This window comes from Archocentrus centrarchus, chromosome 14, assembly GCF_007364275.1.
Source record: "Archocentrus centrarchus isolate MPI-CPG fArcCen1 chromosome 14, fArcCen1, whole genome shotgun sequence".
NCBI lineage: Eukaryota > Metazoa > Chordata > Actinopteri > Cichliformes > Cichlidae > Archocentrus > Archocentrus centrarchus.
In genome coordinates, this window is record NC_044359.1 from 29,831,633 (window position 1) to 29,849,125 (window position 17,493).

At 39.1% G+C, this 17,493-nt stretch overlaps 1 protein-coding gene across 1 annotated transcript in view; it reads right to left on the minus strand.

Moving 5' to 3' along the window:
* Nucleotides 1–837: 837 nt before the first annotated feature.
* gabrb4 (gamma-aminobutyric acid type A receptor subunit beta4) overlaps nucleotides 838–17,493 on the minus strand; it is a 52,985-nt gene continuing 36,329 nt past the window's right edge. The window contains exons 5-10 of the mRNA XM_030746654.1: nucleotides 12,493–12,575; nucleotides 6,811–6,948; nucleotides 4,040–4,192; nucleotides 2,610–2,866; nucleotides 1,854–1,943; nucleotides 838–1,566 (exon numbers count right to left, since the gene is read on the minus strand). Coding sequence (XP_030602514.1) covers nucleotides 1,213–1,566; nucleotides 1,854–1,943; nucleotides 2,610–2,866; nucleotides 4,040–4,192; nucleotides 6,811–6,948; nucleotides 12,493–12,575 — 1,075 coding nt within the window. The 3' untranslated portion in view covers nucleotides 838–1,212. The remainder of the gene's footprint in view (nucleotides 1,567–1,853; nucleotides 1,944–2,609; nucleotides 2,867–4,039; nucleotides 4,193–6,810; nucleotides 6,949–12,492; nucleotides 12,576–17,493) is intronic.

A 17,493-nucleotide genomic window follows, 5' to 3' on the forward strand; every position in this document is an offset into this window, starting at 1 on the left:
CACTGCAGAATAATTTCAAACGAATCACAAAAGCAATCCTCAATTTCCTCTTAGCAAACACAAAGCAGGATATGACGTCAATGAATGCTGCATCTAAACAGCATCGTTAGGAGGAAAGAAACAGCACAAGTATACTTTCATGAGAATACTGAATGATAAAATGTACAGAATATGCTTCTTTTTTTTTTTCAAACAATCAAAATGAGTAATGCATACCTTTGACTCTTTTATCTCATAATGCCCTAGCTCTAGAACATGTTCTGACACTCTCTGAAATCACAGTATTTTTCAAGTCAAAATCATATCTACAATAATCAGTATTTGTTTTTAACCATAATGAAAAAAAGAGCCCCCTCCCCACCCTCCCCCGAGGACGTGTTTCTAAAAATAACATGAGAAGAGAAAGGAACACAAGGTCGTGTTGACTCTGGGCGAGAATGCGGCGGTCATCCCATCCACGCGGCCCTCTAATGGAGACCATTAGGCCAGAGCTGATGTCTGATAAAGAGAACGATATCACTTCAAAAAACCCAAGGAACAACACATAATCCAAACAAGGTTGCTGTACATAGTAGAACCGGAGATTTCCGTGCACGTTATCCATGGGTGATGGCGGCGGGTGGGGGGAGGGGGGAGTTTGGCCGTGGGGTGTGGGGGTGTGGGGTCAGCAGGGGTGGGAGGGGAGGGTGGGGTGCCAAGGATCTCACTCAGCTGATGCCTGAACAGACAAGCCACCATTGATTTCATGAGCTGCAGAAGAGGATTTTTGATTACAATAAGTATCAATAAAAAGTCAATGGGACTCTGAGACATCGTTTCTCTCTCAAGAGCTTTCTCTTTCTCTTTTTTCTTCTCTTTTTTCTTTTCTTTTTTTTTTTTTTTTTTTTTTTAGCAAAAATATCATGCAGTCTTTAGTTCCAAAACCCCCCTGATGGGATCTCATGTTTGTTTGTTCGTTTCAGCAGGAAAAAGAAACTCAAAGCCTTGAAATTCTTCTTTCACAATTATTCTTAAACATTCAAGTCATCCTATTAATACTTTGTACAGCAGAAAGGTCTTTCGGATTTCACATGTGTATATATAAATATAATATATAGAAATATGCATATACATATGTTCAACTTGTATATGTGTATACATATTTTGGAACTGTATCAAAGCCAATTTAATGTGCTCTCAAAATATGGCCCATGATTCCTTGTGGGATGCACATCATTTCACATAGTACAACCAGTAGATTAGGTTGAAAAATCCAAAGGTGATAGGGAAAATGACCCGGGACCACTTGTCAATGGTGCTAACATCTGACAGGTTTGGGATTTTCAACTTGAGCTTGGAGGAGCGTCGTCGTAGCCGACAGTTGGCCCTGCTCCGCATGGCGCTCCGATCCAGCGAGTGGTGGCTGAAGCCATCTCGGGGAGCCATGGGCTTCCTGAATTGGACCCCGGAGCTGTCAAAGGACATGACCGAATTCCGAGAGTCACTGACGCTGCTCCCCACGTCAGAAGGCATCACTTCGTTGTTCATCTCCAGTGTGGTGAGGAGGATGTTTCCATAAGCATCCACCTGTATGGAGTGGTGAAAGACACAGCGAGTCAGTGAGGGCTGAAATGCCAAGGAGCAGCCCCAAATCCCATTAAAGCTGATACTTATATTAAACCCCCCCACCCATCCCACAAGCTGTCAAGCTTAAGCAAAATGCAGGGATGATATGGAATGTCATTTCTTGCATGCAACAGAAATAGTTAACAAGACTTTCTTTATATATTAGTGTTAATATTATTTAATTTTCACAAAAGTAACTTTATTGTGAGGGCTGGCCTGCAGCTGATATGATTGCTAAATAAATGTACCCCAACTTTTCTTTGTTCCTCGAGATACAGATTTCTTCGCTGTGTAAATGACCTGAAGGTGTTGGTTTGAAACGGCACGGAAATGGAGTCCTTGCAATGTGAAAGAAAAATGAAGAGAACATTAAAACGGCTATAAAATACTGGCAAATAAGCACATTTTTTTTTCTCAAAATTACACAAGGAATAAGACATAGAGTTAACAGGAACAACTTCTGAATAAGCATAGCATTTAGCATTTACACACAGAAAACTGGGGTAGGGGTAGGAGGGCTTTTTTCACTCCATTTTTGCATCTGTCAGTGGCAAATTGCAGAATTATCGATGCTTCCTTATCGTGCATTTTGATGTTTATCCAATTTTGCAGAAAAACAGTTGTTAAAATATAAGGCAGCAGCGTGAGAGTGAATAAAGCCTACAGCATAAACATAGACAACAACCTAAATAAGAAATGGGAATGTTTACACCACTGTTGAGTTAGATGAATAGGTATCTCAATGAAAAAGGCTATGTTCGATAAAAAGCAGTCAGTGCTTGAGGGAGAAGCAATGGATGATGGTCGGTGAATGCATATTAGGCTGTGGTGGCATCAGTATGCTTGTGGAAAATTACTTCAGGGACTGGTGTATGTATATGTGTCTTTGGATAAAATGGCTATGGCTAGAAATCTTATGTGCAGAACATAGTTGTTTTGTACTTGAACTCTGACTGACACAGAGGAGTGGAGTAAAAAGAGAGGCAGTATATGAAGATGCAAACCTGTTCCCTCAGGCGCTTCTCTTCGTATCTTGTGCGCTCATTGTTGGATTTGTTCAGCCTCTCGCTGAGTTTCTTCTGTTGCGCGGGGCCCCGACCAAAGAACACGTAATTTACAAAGGCATATTCAAGCAGGGCCAGGAACACAAACACAAAACAGCCCATGAGGTAGACGTCGATGGCTTTCACATATGGGATCTTTGGGAGAGTCTCCCTAAGGTGGGTGTTAATTGTGGTCATGGTAAGCACCGTTGTCACACCTGAATACAGCAGCACACACAGTAACAAACACAGAAACTGTCAGATGAGGCATATTTACACTTTCACTCTAAATTGTTACTTTTAAATTGTTACTTACCACATCAGTGATAAAAGTGGTGAAAGGAGTATGCAGTTTGCTTTAACTTAGACAAAAGTAACATTCCAGTATTTTTTTCTCTTTTAATCTCACATTGCTTTAGTAACACAGTAACTAATATTTGTCTTTAAAGAGTGGTAGAGGAGATAATCAGAAAATGTGACTGTTAAGTAAATGTATTTGGGTACATATTTGTATTAGTGTTCATTGTTTGGCTCCAATGGACTAAAATTTAAAAAAAAAGTTTCAAATGTTCTGTGATATCCATCCACTGATTTTCTTCCATTTATCCAATACAGGGTCACACTGGGGCTGGAGCTGATTCCAGCTATCACAGGGTAAGAGGCGGGGCACACCCTGGACAGGGTGCCAGTATGTCGCAGGGCTACCACAGACAGACAGCCATTCACACCTACAACCAATTTCAAACCACTAATTAACCTAACAGGCGTGTCTTTGGACTGTGGGAGGAAGCCGGAGCCCACGCAGGCAAACCACACAGAATGGCCCAGCCAGCCGGTGGAATTAAACGGAGGACTTTCTCACTGTGAGGCAACTGCGCTAACCACTGCACTACCATGCCACCCTATTGCTGATGTCTGCTAGCTCCTTGTTTCTCTTTAAATTGCAGACTGAGTTTGCATTTAGGATAAAAATGAGGTTTGGTGCTAAGTTACATTACTGTTTCAAAGACTTAAATACTCTTCATATGTGTCTTTTTGTGCAAGGATTAAAATATGAGTGAGTTACTATTACAGTATTAGTCAAAATTCTGATATGTCCTGTCGATATAAAGATTTCTTTATTATAATGAGTACTGTATCACTGAACTAGTTCACGTCACCCTGTTTTTACTCTAATTTCTGGGAACAAAAGAAATTCCACAGGATCACAATGTCCTATTGAAAACCTGAGATTTTGGCCTGCAGGTGTGTGTTTGTTGTATTTACCCGTCAACTGTGTCCCTGTAAATGCTACAAATTTACACAGGAACATGTCACATTGCATGACATAATAAATGTGTTCTAGCTGGGATAGTTATGAATTTAATAATGCAGCAGTGGCTGTGGCTTACCCAGGGCCACCCGAGCTGCAGAGGCATCGTAATTGATCCAGAAGGAGACCCAGGAGAGGATGGTGATCAAAATGGAGGGCATATATGTCTGCAAGATGAAATATCCAATGTTCCTCTTAATCCTAAAACTCAGTGAAAGCCTTGGATATGCACCTGTAAGGAGAAAGGATGGAGTGGTAGTTTGGAACAGAGCAGGGCAAAAGTGAAAACACATTAGTAAAAGAAAGAAAGAAAGAGAGAAAGAAGGGGGAAACGTTGGCACAATTTAAGTGTTTCAAAGTCTGCACTTTGACAACACGCAGGGTAGTCATTTCTCCATTTGTTCAGATGGAGCACTTAATTTCCCCAAAGCGATGGATTCCTTTCCAGGGACAAGTTCGATTCCAATTAAACATGGCAGAAAGTCGCAAACGAGGCAGATTTTTCTGCAACCCCCTATCTCAGCAGGCAGCTCCAGCATCCCTCTGAGAATTGTTACAGTGAGCTGCTCTGCTTTTCTTTTGCACTTTCTCTGTCCTCTAAACATTAACAAAAGGGCATTTTTTAAAGGTGGATAATTGCAGTGCATGCCTGTATGCTGAGAGAGGAAGGGAAATGTTGTATATAATATGTTGTAAGTCATTTATTGCAGAATTTTCCCAGAAAGTGTCTTGGCTGATATTTTTCCTAGAAAAATATCAGCCAAGACATTAAGTTTGTCTTTTATTCGCTGTTTAAGCTGCCATTATAATACCAAGCTTAAACAAAACTGCAATATAATCACTGATGGTTTCTCTGCTGTCTAGAGCAGATATTTAAAAGGCTGCAAAGTACAACCACTTCTAAAAAAAAACAAAAGTTGGGATCCTGTGTAAAATGTACATAAAACCAGAAAGAAATGATTTGCAAATAATATGACGACTATATTTAATTGGAAATTGTACAAGGATGAGACAAAAATTTGAAAGTGGTGAATCTTATGTTAAATAGAGTCAAGTCAGCATGTTTCACAAAGGCTGTGACAAGGGCATGTTTACCGCTGCGTTGCATCTCCTCATTTTTTAACAACAATGTGAGCATTTGGGATCTGAACAGTTGGAATTCTGCAGTTTTGAAGGGTGAATGTTTTATGCAGGCTGCCAGTTTAGATGTTTTTACTATGGAGCCATGATACTGTGATTCAGAGAGACTTTGGCTGGACATTATCTTGCAAAAATGACTTTCTGTGAATGCATATTGTTCAGCATTAATGGGACCTTCACAGATGTACAGCTTACCCATGCCATACGCACTAATCAACCACCACACAACGCATACTATGGATGTTGATTTTAGACCAGTGTGTTTATAATAAGTCAGTTACTCTGTCTTCTATGTAGCCTGAAGAATACTGCAGCCTTAATTTCTAAAAAAAGATTAAAATTTTGATGTGCCACACCAAAGGACAGTTTTCCACTTTGCCTTAGTCCATTTAGAAGAGTTCAGTTTATATTGCATCTTTTTCTTTACATTGTTTTGACTTCTATTTATAGGTGCAGCAACCTCCAAGCACCTGTAAATCTTTTAATAAGCCAGTAGCGCCAATGCTTTATCAAATACGTTTAAGACCTTAAATCACCCAACTGCATGCCAGATTAAGAGCAGCCACAAATGTTTTTGGATTTCATGAAACTCAAAGCAATTCTTCTTATTTTTTTTATTTTTGTCTTTCTTTTACAATTGTGTGGAGGAAGATTAAAAGGACATTTAACATTTATATGTCTAAGGTCATTGTTACATCTTTCCTTGTTGAAAGTTTGATGAGCAGATTAATAATCCGTACACTCAATATGAAGCACAGAGAGAGTGAAGTGTTATCTTAACATAAATACAGCAAAATAAGGATAATGAGCTAGCATGTCTCTTTTCAGAGGGGAAAAAGCTCACCTACTAAAAAAGCTTTTTATCTCTCTCAAGCTCTCTAATTAACACATCTCATCCCGGGAGTCATTGACATTTGCCTCGCAAACTGACAAGATTGCAAGAAGTCACTGGCACAGGCCAAGAAGTATAAGGCATAAGGCAGTATAAAAGCTGCTACTGCTACACTTTTTGTTTAAAGTAAACAAGATATGTTTTGTTCATTGGTAACGTTTTCTCATTGGTGCGCTCCATCTGTATAATGCACTGTGCTCAGCACTGGTTTTCCTGTTCTTTTGATTTTTTTAATAGCAATAATGATAAATAAAAGTGAAATCAAGACGTTTATAAATGCTGTATGAGGAATCCTGTTGAGACAGTTAACTCCATGAGTAACCAGAAAAGGAGACAAGGTCATCTTCGTGGCACCAAGTTCTCCAGAATTCATCTCCATTTTGTGAAAAATTATGACGCTAGCTGGGCCATTTCTGGCTCCCGTTACCAGCAACTCAATTTCTTAATTTCTGCAGTTTTCTTGTGTTTTCTTTTTTTTTTTTTGGTGAAACAGTTCTTATTCTTACGGAAACAGTGATGATAACATAAGTTAACTTGTGTAGTTAAGAGTTCAAACTATCATGTGACTTTCATACTTAAGTTACATTCTGTTTGCAAAGGTGTCAACATTTAAGAAATATGGCTGAAATAGTTGGCCACAATCTGCTGCACTGAAAAGGGAATCATCATGTGTATGACCATATGTAATTATACTCTCCACAGTGACAATGGAGTAACTGCTCAGAGTGGTGACACCTGTGCAGAGGTGTTTCCAAACAGTGTTTTTTTTTTTTTTTTTGCGTGCAGGCTCTGTCTGATTAGGTGTGAAGCATTCTTACCTGTAGTAAAGATGACCTCCTTTGACACCAAGCGGGTGGCCACAATGGAGAACTGAGGTAACTCTAACTTGTCAACGCCTGTAACAGCGTTGTCTCCTCCTTCCCAGAAGAATACAATGTCGTCTGTGGTATATCCATCTGTGTCAAGGTCGGGGCAAATGAAAAGTCAGGGGAGGGAGGGAAATACAAGATTAGGTCTGAATGCGATAAAGAAATACCCATTAAAGCTAATCACATTTCTACATAAGTGCAGGCCCTTACTGATTAAGTGAGGGTCTGCACTGCTTTAAAGTCATTCAGAGTTGAAGAACATAGTGTCTTTATATGTTTACTGACCGCATTCCTAAAATAGCTTCATTTAGCTCATTTTAACCCATTATTGGTCACGCAAAGACAAAAATAAGGCTTTCAGGTATCTGCAGGATATTCCAGATTCCAGATATCAGCAGATTCCAGGATCGTTCCTGGAATCTGCTGCCACTCCTCTATTTTTTTTTGGGGGGGGGTCACTGCCCCAAGTGTTCCAGTTACCACAGGGACCACTGTTGTTTTCACCTTCCACATGCTCTCTAGCGCTTCTCTCAGCCATTGGTATTTCTTGAGCTTCTCGTGTTCCTTCTTCCTGATGTTGCCATCACTTGTTATTGCTACATCTATCACTACAGCCTTCCTCCTCTTCTTGTCCACCACTATTATGTCCAGTTGGTTAACCATCACCAGTTTGTCAGTCTATATCTGGAGGTCCCACAGGAGCTTAGCTCCGTCATTCTCAACCACCCTTGGTGGGTATCCCATTTTGACCTCAGGACTTCCTGGCTATACTTGTCACAGATGTTCCTGTACACTATGCCAACCACTTGGTTATGGCGTACCATGTATGCCCTTCCTGCTAGCACCTTGCACCCTGCTGTTATATACTGGATTGTATCAGGGGCATCTCTGCACAGCCTGCATACCTGTTGGGGTCTTGCCTTGTGTGGTAGACCCCAGCCTCTATTGTTCTTTTTCTTAGAGTTTCTTCCTGTGCTGCCATGATTAGTGCCTCAAATGTCTTTCAGTCCAACTTTGTCCAGGCATTAGTGGGATTTTTCAATATCAGCCACTTCTTCCATCTGCCAGTGGTACGAGTCGTACATGCTGTGCAGGGGCCTGTCTTTCCATGATGGTTCCTGTTCTTTCTCCTCTTCTTTCTCATGTTTCTCTTGCTTTTTTGCATATTTGTCACACATACATGTTTCAGATCAAAATAATTTTACTATTAGACAAAGGTAACCCAAGAACAAGGTGCAGTTTTTAAATGATGATTAAATTTATTCTGTCGACTGACGAGGCAAAAGTTGAACTTTTTTGGAAGGTTTTAGTCCCATTATGTCTGACGTAAAACTAACACAGCATTTCATAAAAAGAACATCACCAACAGTCAAACATGGTGGTGACAGTCTGATTGTCTGGGGCTGCTTTGTTGCTTCAGGACCTGGAGGATTTGCCATATTTGATGGAACCATAAATTCTGCTCTCTGCCAGAAAAAAAAACCCTCCGATGTGGCTGAATTAAAACAATTCTGCAAAGAAGAGTGGGCCAAAATTCATCCACAGCAATGTCAAGGACTCATTGCCAGTCATTGCAAATGCTTGATTGCAGTTCTTGCTGCTTAGGGTGGCATAAACCTAACAACTGCCACCCTGCTTAGGGTGGCAGTTGTTAGGGTTAGGGAGCAATTACTTTTTCATAGAGACCCACGTAGGTTTGAACAATTTTTCCCTCAATAAGTGAAACCATTATTTAAAAACTGCATTTGTCAAGTAAAAGATCCAGTTTAGTCACACAGTACGAGCAGAAAGAAGAAATTTAAATCTATAATCATATGCTCCACTATCCAATATTCTGTGGAGATATATCACTGTATGCATTAATAACTGCAGAAATTAACATATACTGTATCATAGATGTGACACTCCCACATATTCTCAACTGGCAGTGCAAATGAAAGTGACCACAGGAGTAGATTTATGTCAGAAGGCCACTATGCATTCACTGCAGAGCAGTCTGGGATATGTTACTACATTTCACCTTCTACTACCTCATGTTCAGACCTGGATTGCATTCAACTGAGGCACCAGGATTCATTACCATTAAATCTCTCTCTCTTGGGTTATAGGAAATGTGACATTGTCCATGAAATTGAAACAACTGGCTGGCTAATAAATCAAACTGATATTTAATGTGCACTATTCACTAGTGCATAGCTTCCATGAACGTAAATAGCAGAAATTCATGCAACATTTTAATTCACAGCCCGTTCATATTTTATTGCTTATTGAAGTCCCTGAGGGTAAACACTAGGCAGTTTTATCTTGAACAACATGAACCACAAAATATCTGGTGTATTCAGCAAGTGGATTTGATTGATGGAGCAGTCAATAAAAATGATCAAGCAAATACAATTTTTAATTACACCACAAGCATATTTTTCTCTCAGATAATGATTTATTGAAATTAAAGTGTGGATGACGTGAAACAGCTGCCAGCTAATGTTATAAGTTATATTTTATAGGAAAGTTTAAAGTGAAGTACAGATTTTCAGTTTTAATTCAAAGATTTTTATAAAATGTTTCCATTAACTATTTGGGAATTACATACATTTTTATACATAGTCCCCCATTTTCAGAGGCTCAAAATTAATAACTAACATAATGTTAAGTATAAGGATTGTTTTTAAGACTTGGATAAAAAATCTTTGCTGTCGATGACTGTCTGAAGTCTAGAACTCACGGACTTCACCAAATGATGTGTTTCCTGTCTTGAGATGCTTTGCCAGGCCTTTACTGCAGCCACCTTCAGTTGCTGCTTGTTTTGGGGTCTCTCTGCCATCAGTTTTACCTTCAGTATCTGAAAAGCATGCTCTGTTGGGTTGAGATCAGGTGACTGACAGGTTGTTTGGCCATTTCTTTGCCTTGAAAAACTCTTTGGTTGCTTTTGCTGTATACTTTGGGTCAGTATCCATGTGCACTGTGAAGCCCTCTCCGTTCAGATTTGCAAGAATTTGGCTGAGTAGAGAGTACAGCCCTGTACACTTCACAATTCATTCTGCTGCTTCTATCAGCAGTCACATCATCAATAACCACTAGTGACCCAGTTCCACTGGCAGCTATGCATACCCATGCCATAACATGCTTGACAGATAATTTGGTATGCGTCTGATCATGAGCTTTGGTCTTCAAACATTTCTCTTCACATCATTCTGGCACAAGTTAATCTTGGTTTCATCTCTCCAAGGAGTTTCTTTTTTTCAGAACTGTGCAGGCTCTTAAAGATGTTTTTTAATGGCTTAATCTGGCCTTCTTGTTCTTGAGTGCAACCAGTAGTTTGTACCTTGTAAACGCTATATTTTTATATTCATGAAGGCGTCTGTTGATTGTAGACTCTGACAAATATACACCTGCCCCCTTGAGAGCATTCTTGACTCGGTTAGATGTTGTGAAGTTGTTTTTCTTAACCATGGAAATAATTCTGTCATCATGCACTTTAGTTGTCTTCTATGCATTTGCTACTGGCATTTCTTTGGGCCTCATATTTAAAATTACAGAAAAAAGTCATAAAATACAAATTTAACACTGCGAATCAAATCCAGATATTATGTCTGCTTCATTTATCATGAAATAACAAGGAAACAGGCTTCACCTGGCTATGAAACAGCTTGTCAGTCAGTTGTCCAATTAATTATGAATTGGAGACTGTGTATCATACAATGCCTTTTGTTAAACGCGCTGAATTAAAGCTGAAAGTCTGCACTTCAATCAAATCTTGATTGTTTGATTTAAAATCCACTGTGGTGGGGTATACAGAAAGAAAACTTCAAAAACTGTCTTTGTCCACCAAATTATGGCCCTAACTGTGTATAATTCCTTAATTTTATTTGGAAAAATAGCTCTTGTGTCTTAGCATGGGCATAGATGGGCTATAAAAAACAAGTCCTCATATTGCTGTTGCGACGTGTAATCTTTGCAGCTGTTTTGTGACTCTTCCTGGTCTTTTTTGATACTGTACATTTACAGTTGTGCATTAGACCCCTGGCGAATTACGATTAAAGCCCACTCTGCTTTGGGTTTGTCACTAAGTTGTTACACTTTGTTTTATTGGTTAATACAAGTATTGTTTGATGGTTATGTGTTGTGGTCAGACTGTTTATTAATCCTTCAGTGAGCATGGCATAGGGTGGCTAGCTCATTAATCTTTCCCAAAATATCAGCCCCCTTTAGGACACATTGGATACGTTAATGTATTTGGAAACAAACTGCTACATACTACCTTATTAAAAGTATCTGGGTACTGACCATGCCCTAAATTCATCATTCCTGATAAACCCTGAATCTGGTGCTAAATGGCACCTAACCAATAAGTAATTACTGCTTTCTTGCTACTGACATATTGGTTACATGTCTCATGTGCAAATTATTCATTAAAATGTATGATGTGGTTGTGATGGGTAGAGTTAGTATATTTTTTATTTATTTAGACACTATGTAACATTGAAAAAATTTGAGATGATTTCCAGTATTAATTACTGGCCTTTGCCACTGAAAAATCCACAGCTGGCTTGGTCCATCTGTCACACTGATGGCGGACTGTCACTATTAAAACTGGGATTTCAGCTCAGCCAAACTTAACCACAAAATTAAAAAGCAGCAACAGGGCAAAAGATTTTGCCAGTAATAAGCACTGCACCTCACTTGCTATTTCATCAACTTAAGTGATGTCGTCATCCAAATAGATTTTCTGTCTATGGCATTTATAAAGAAAGCAGGCAGAGCATATCTGTGTTTTTCTCCTACTATTGGCTAGAAACCAACAAAGTTATCTAATTTTTATGCATGTTTTTCATTTCAGCTCAGTTTAGCGGTCATACTAGTTACTCTCCTCTCCTGTTCTGCCCTTCTTGCTGATACATATGCCATAATAGCCCTTTTGCATTGATTACTGTGTGTTTTGGAGGACAGTAATCAATGCACATCATCAAGCGCTGCAATTTTTTCTGTATTTCTGAAGGCAGTCATGAAGTCATATGCTCCAATTTGGTCTTCTTCAGACACTAAGGTTAATTATGGAGTTTCACAGGGTTCCATGTGAAGATCAATTCTATTTACATTTTATACGCTTCCCTCAGACAGAATCACTAGAAGGCATACTTTCATTGCTATGCAGATGACACCCAGCTTTATCTGTCCACGAAGCCAGAATAACACACACCAATTAGTTAAACTGCAGGAATGTCTTAAAGACAGAAAGGCCTGGATGACCTCCAATTTCCAGCTTCTAAATTCAGATAAAACTGAGGTTATTATACTCATACCTACAAATCTTTCCAGTTGTTATGAGGTATTTGTGCTGATATGCTGTCCTTGTTTTTCTCCAAACGTGGTGCTGCATCTCGTCTGTCAAAAGAACGTTCTTCCAGAAGATATTGCTCAGTCTTTTTCTAGTTGTACTGTTATGAACGTTACCATTTAGCATGCTAACTGAGGCCTGTAGAGTCTGAGATGTAGCTCTTGGGTTTTTTCAGTTTCTCTGAGTATTGCATGGTCTAGAGCAGAAGTGTACGTCTATGGTTGTAACTATATTATTTATTTTTGAAGGGTTTAGTGGGGTGTCAATATTTTAAGGGAGACAGTTGTATTACTCACAGCTTTCAATTTCCAGGGTGCAGTTCTGTTCATCAAGCGGGTACCTCCTTAAGTCCATCATGCAAGCAGCAGTAGTGGTTATCCTAAGAAACAAAGACAGGGTAGAGACATGAAGACCCGTGTAGTCAACACAAAATGTATTCTTTGGTGCATGTTTTTGGTATTAAAAAAAAAAGAAGAAGAAATCAAAACAACTTTTAACATATTTTAATTTGAGCGGTCTAAGATGGAGGTAGTTCCTGCACTCCCTCTGAAGCTTTAGAAAGATTAGCCAATCACGTCTTTTCAGACCAGATGAGAAAAGTAATAAACAAAGTCCTACAACACAGAAGATTTAGTCCAGTGGGATAAGGAGTGGTCTTTCACTTGGAAGTTTCAAATTATAATCCTGCATGAAACCAAAGGTTTGTATTATTTATTTATTTTATTTATTTAGCATATTTGAAGCTCATGGTCAGGAAAGCTGCAGGCGGTGGACTGTCTTTTTTTAAATTCTTCCTTTTCTTGACATTTTTACATTTCTCCTTAAAAAGAGAGGTCACCATTTGGCATGTTGTACATAATAATGAACCATTACTATGCCAATTTTATAATCAGGAAACCCATTAAGAGTAATTATTCTGCAGTTCTTGGATGTGGTGTCATTTTGTCAATATCCCATCTATCCCTATGGGTTTGAACATATACGGCTCTGTAGGTTATTTCCTGTAAAGGAAAAAATGTCAGACTCTTGAATGTGATTTATACTTTTGTGATTTTTTAAGCCTGGCGATGGTATTTCTTTTTATGTGGATCAGTAACTGCTGAGCCCCTGTATAGGATTTTGTCGATTTATGTTATTTATTGCTAGCTCTGAGATATGCATTTCTGCCAGGTAGCTTTAGAAAAAATATATGCATAGTGGCTTAATGTCAATAAATCATGGAGCACAGGAAAACAGCTTTGGCTACAAATTACACATGTGGGGGGGGGGGGGGGGGGATTTGAGATATTTACCAGTGCAGCGGATTTTAGTTATTACATTTCTGCTGTTTATGCCAGCTGCTATGTGTTCATCATACCAGTTCTCATTTGCTTACTGCCACCCTGTGCGAGTGAAATAGATTTACAGAAAATTAACTTTCAGCTCATCACCTCCAGTTAGAAGCAACCAGCACATTCATGTGAGGGCATGATAGGAATCACGTGATGTTTTAGCTTTTAGAGGATGCAATATGTTTGGGTCATAAAAGCCAAAAATGCTGCCAGAGTCTGTGGTTTTACACGAACACAGCAAGCAAATGTACACAACCATCTACAATAACTAGAATTAGAAATACATTAGATAATAAGCTCTTTGTGCTGGAAATATATTGCTTCTACGCAGAGTCTATAAACTGGTCATGGTGGCGTGAACACAGTTCTGCTAGCAGGTAATTGGAAAACAAAATATGCTCTGCTGAAGCTGATTTGGCTATATTTACACCTGGGCATGTGGGGCTTCAGAGTCCACCATGGTAGAAGGCAGCACGAAGGGTAAAGAAAATTAGACATATACATAAACAAAGTGTGTGACAGGTATCTGTTTATTATTCACAATGACACTGAGCTGCATTCTGCTGCACAAGCAGTAAGCTGCTCAATCTGCATGCTGTTCTGCTCTACTGTACCGCACCTCCCTGTTGTCTCACAGCGATCCTCTGCTGAGAGGCTATAGCAGGGCAACTATTGTTACACAGTGTGACAAGATAACATCATGCCTAATTACGTTAACAGAAAAGGTCCCTTGGCAATCGGGATTCGAGACCAAAAGTTGAAAAAAGGCAAAGTTAACAATATTTACAGCTTAGAATTGCTATAAATTTGAGTCCATGGAGTTTGTTTGTCCCTGCATTTGTAATATGAGCACTGCTATTATTTGCTTGGTTACCAAAACAACATGTTAGAGAAAGGCCAGGGTTTGGAGTAAAATAAACAAACATGCAGTTGAGCTTGGTGTAATATTTGTGGATAAAATAAACAGCTGATATCGGATAGAGGAGCAGTCCTTCAGTATCATGATTATACTAATAAAGACAAGGATAAAGTAGAACAGCCACAGTTTAAAGAAACAGTGACTACCAGTTAGAAACGACTAGATGTCTACTGTGTTAAATTTTAATGCTCTATGTGTTTTGCAGACCCATCCAGCCACCCAAGCCATCTCCCTACAGTACATCACATTACCTCTGGCCACTACAGTCTGCTACCACTACTAACCTGCTTGCCCAAGTGACTTATGAGATTTTTTTTTCTTTTTTTTATGGCATCATCTTACTAAAAATTGAGTCCCTCCCAGTTCAGACAGCATAAAGAACACAAAGACAAAGAACAAAAAAACACCAGAAAAATACATTTTCAGAGGCAATCTTTGGGGGCTTCTGTTATAGATATTCTATGTACTAGCCAAGTTTTTCTGTGCTGTCTTGGTTCTCAGATTGCACTTCAGCAAACTTAACTGGTCAACAGAATTTGAACTAATAGCATCCAACAAAGAGAAAGCAGCCAGCTTCCATCACCGAAAATCCTGCCTGCAGATTCTTTATCTTCATATCTGTAGTTTTATGGAATCACATTAAACACTGTGGTGTGTATTTTATATTGATCAAATGAGCGATTGAACAATTTACATTTATTACAGTTAAATCTCTTAATTAAAATTAATTAGGATGAAATTCTAATTATTTAGTCGTTGTATATATTTTTTAATGACAGTATAGCAAACACCTCACCAAAACATACAGTTCCAAGTTTACAGGAGATGAAAAACAGAGAAAAATAAGGCCAAGGGTCCTCTGTGATCATAAACAGGAAGACAAATCCTGTCAAGGCACTGTTACTATTCTTAAAAGACAATACCCCTGGTACAGCAGCACAATTGAGCAGTGAAATCCAGGCAGCTGCAGAAACAGCAGCTCCGAGTAATGGACAGAAATGAAATCTTTACCCCTCGGCAAAAAAGAAGAGAAGCCCACAAGAACTGAAATTGACTTTATATGTGACAGTTAACAAGTCAGGAGAGAATCATCATTGAGTAGGCACGAGCTGGGATGGCTCACAGCGAGGAGCTGGGATTTGGAAATGTCAGCAGATGTAGGTCAGCAACTTGCAGTCCCACAAGAGATGGTCAGCAGCCTCAGACCTGCGCAGGCAATGCAGTCTGACACTCAGCTTTCTGTACGCTTTGGATTTTCAGTTTATATGCAATATTAGTTGTCTTTGGGGGTGAAGGACGGTAGCGAGATGTCAGGAGGGAACCCATCTCAATGGGCTGGCCATTATAATTAAGGCATCTTACTGCTGAAGAAACCTTTGTGGCCAAGTGCTGTTGGAACTGCAGCTACTTTTAAGTCATTGCTTTGCAAAAACGATTCATGAACAAAACAAAGAGCTGGCTAGTACGCCTAGCACCTGAGGCAGTCAAATAAAAATAATAAATAATAAGGTTCATTCCACTCATTTCAAGCATCATGCCAACATAACACCACAACTAAAAGCAATCTGGAGGTGGATCCCAGCGGCTCGGCACTACAGACTGGGAGGCTTTCAGAAATCTGAGCAAAAGTTGTGACGCCTACACAGTCTACTCCTATATCCATCTCTGTGTGGTTTGCTTACTGAAGGAGATCACTATAGTATCACAATGCTTGGCTTAATAAATAGAGGAAGATGAGAGAGCAGATTTACAGAAACAGGGAGAGAGCGAACACAATCTGGCAAGAGCTTAGCTCAACAAAGCCCTCCGTGCTCATATTGGCTTGTTGGCTTGCTAATGATGATTCAGCCTCTGAACCCATTGGCAAGTTAGAAAAACCTGCTCGACACTTTCTACTGAATCCCACTGCTTTTATTGATGTTCAAAATGACTTTGTTTGCAGCACGTAAACGCTCCCATGCATCAGACCCACCCCACACTCTACATAATAAAGCAAAAGGTTAAAATCTAGCTACAGAATAACCTAATAAAGAGCAAAATGCTGTGATGATGGAATTTCTTTGTTTGTTTTCTTTGTACTTGCATTTGCATCGTTCCTCCATCTTTGGCTCCTTGGAAATAAACTGTGGGCAGGCATGGTACTCATCCTTTATCCTGAACTCAAATGTTTTCAAAACCGCAAAATGCATCAATAGTAAAGATATTTGTGATGATTAATTTATGTAACATCTGTTAACCATATGTGTGTCTGTATGTGTGTGTGTGAAACTAATTTGATCTTTGAGCATTAATTGAAATGAAAAAAAAAAAAAAATCAGTGTTAAACTGCTGAAAGGGTCAAAAGTTACACTGTCTATCAACCATTAGCTGAACAGTGCGTAAGCTTGTTACGGGCTTACCCTAAAACAAGTTATAGTTAAATCTATCAAATAAAAGCAGAGAAGCTAAAAGTGCTGTACATCCCACTGAAATGTACTGCTGTTTTTGAAGTACCAAAAAAAAAGATTTACAAGTACTTTGAAAGTATGCTCAAGTACAGTGAGACTGTCACATCAGAGGGAACGGGCTGTGATCTGAACCATTCTTGTTCCCCTGCAGTGTTGATCATTGCACCATCTGCAACTCTTAACTGAAATCAATTTATTACAATATGGAAAATTTAGAATTAAGGATAATTATTAACTTTTACTTTACAAAGGTAAATTAGAGTGTAGTCCACAACATAGCAGTCTTTGAGTTGTACCTCTAAATATAACATCTTTTAAAATATCCTTTTTTTCTTTGATCACGAGAAAATTTCTGTGAAAACTAACGCTGCCAAAAAAGTCGGTGCAATCTGACTGGTAATCTGGCAGAACAAAAGGCTGCAGGTACAAAGAATCGCTCACCATTCAACACTCGGTGCCACATCAGTGGGTTAAAAAAAAAAGGACGGTGCGGCTGTGAAGCAGAGAGAGCCTTTTAAACTTTTTTTTTTAAACTCGTACTTAAAATGATTATAAAAATAGAAGTAGTTGATGAGCGCAAGTTAGATTAAATTCACAGTA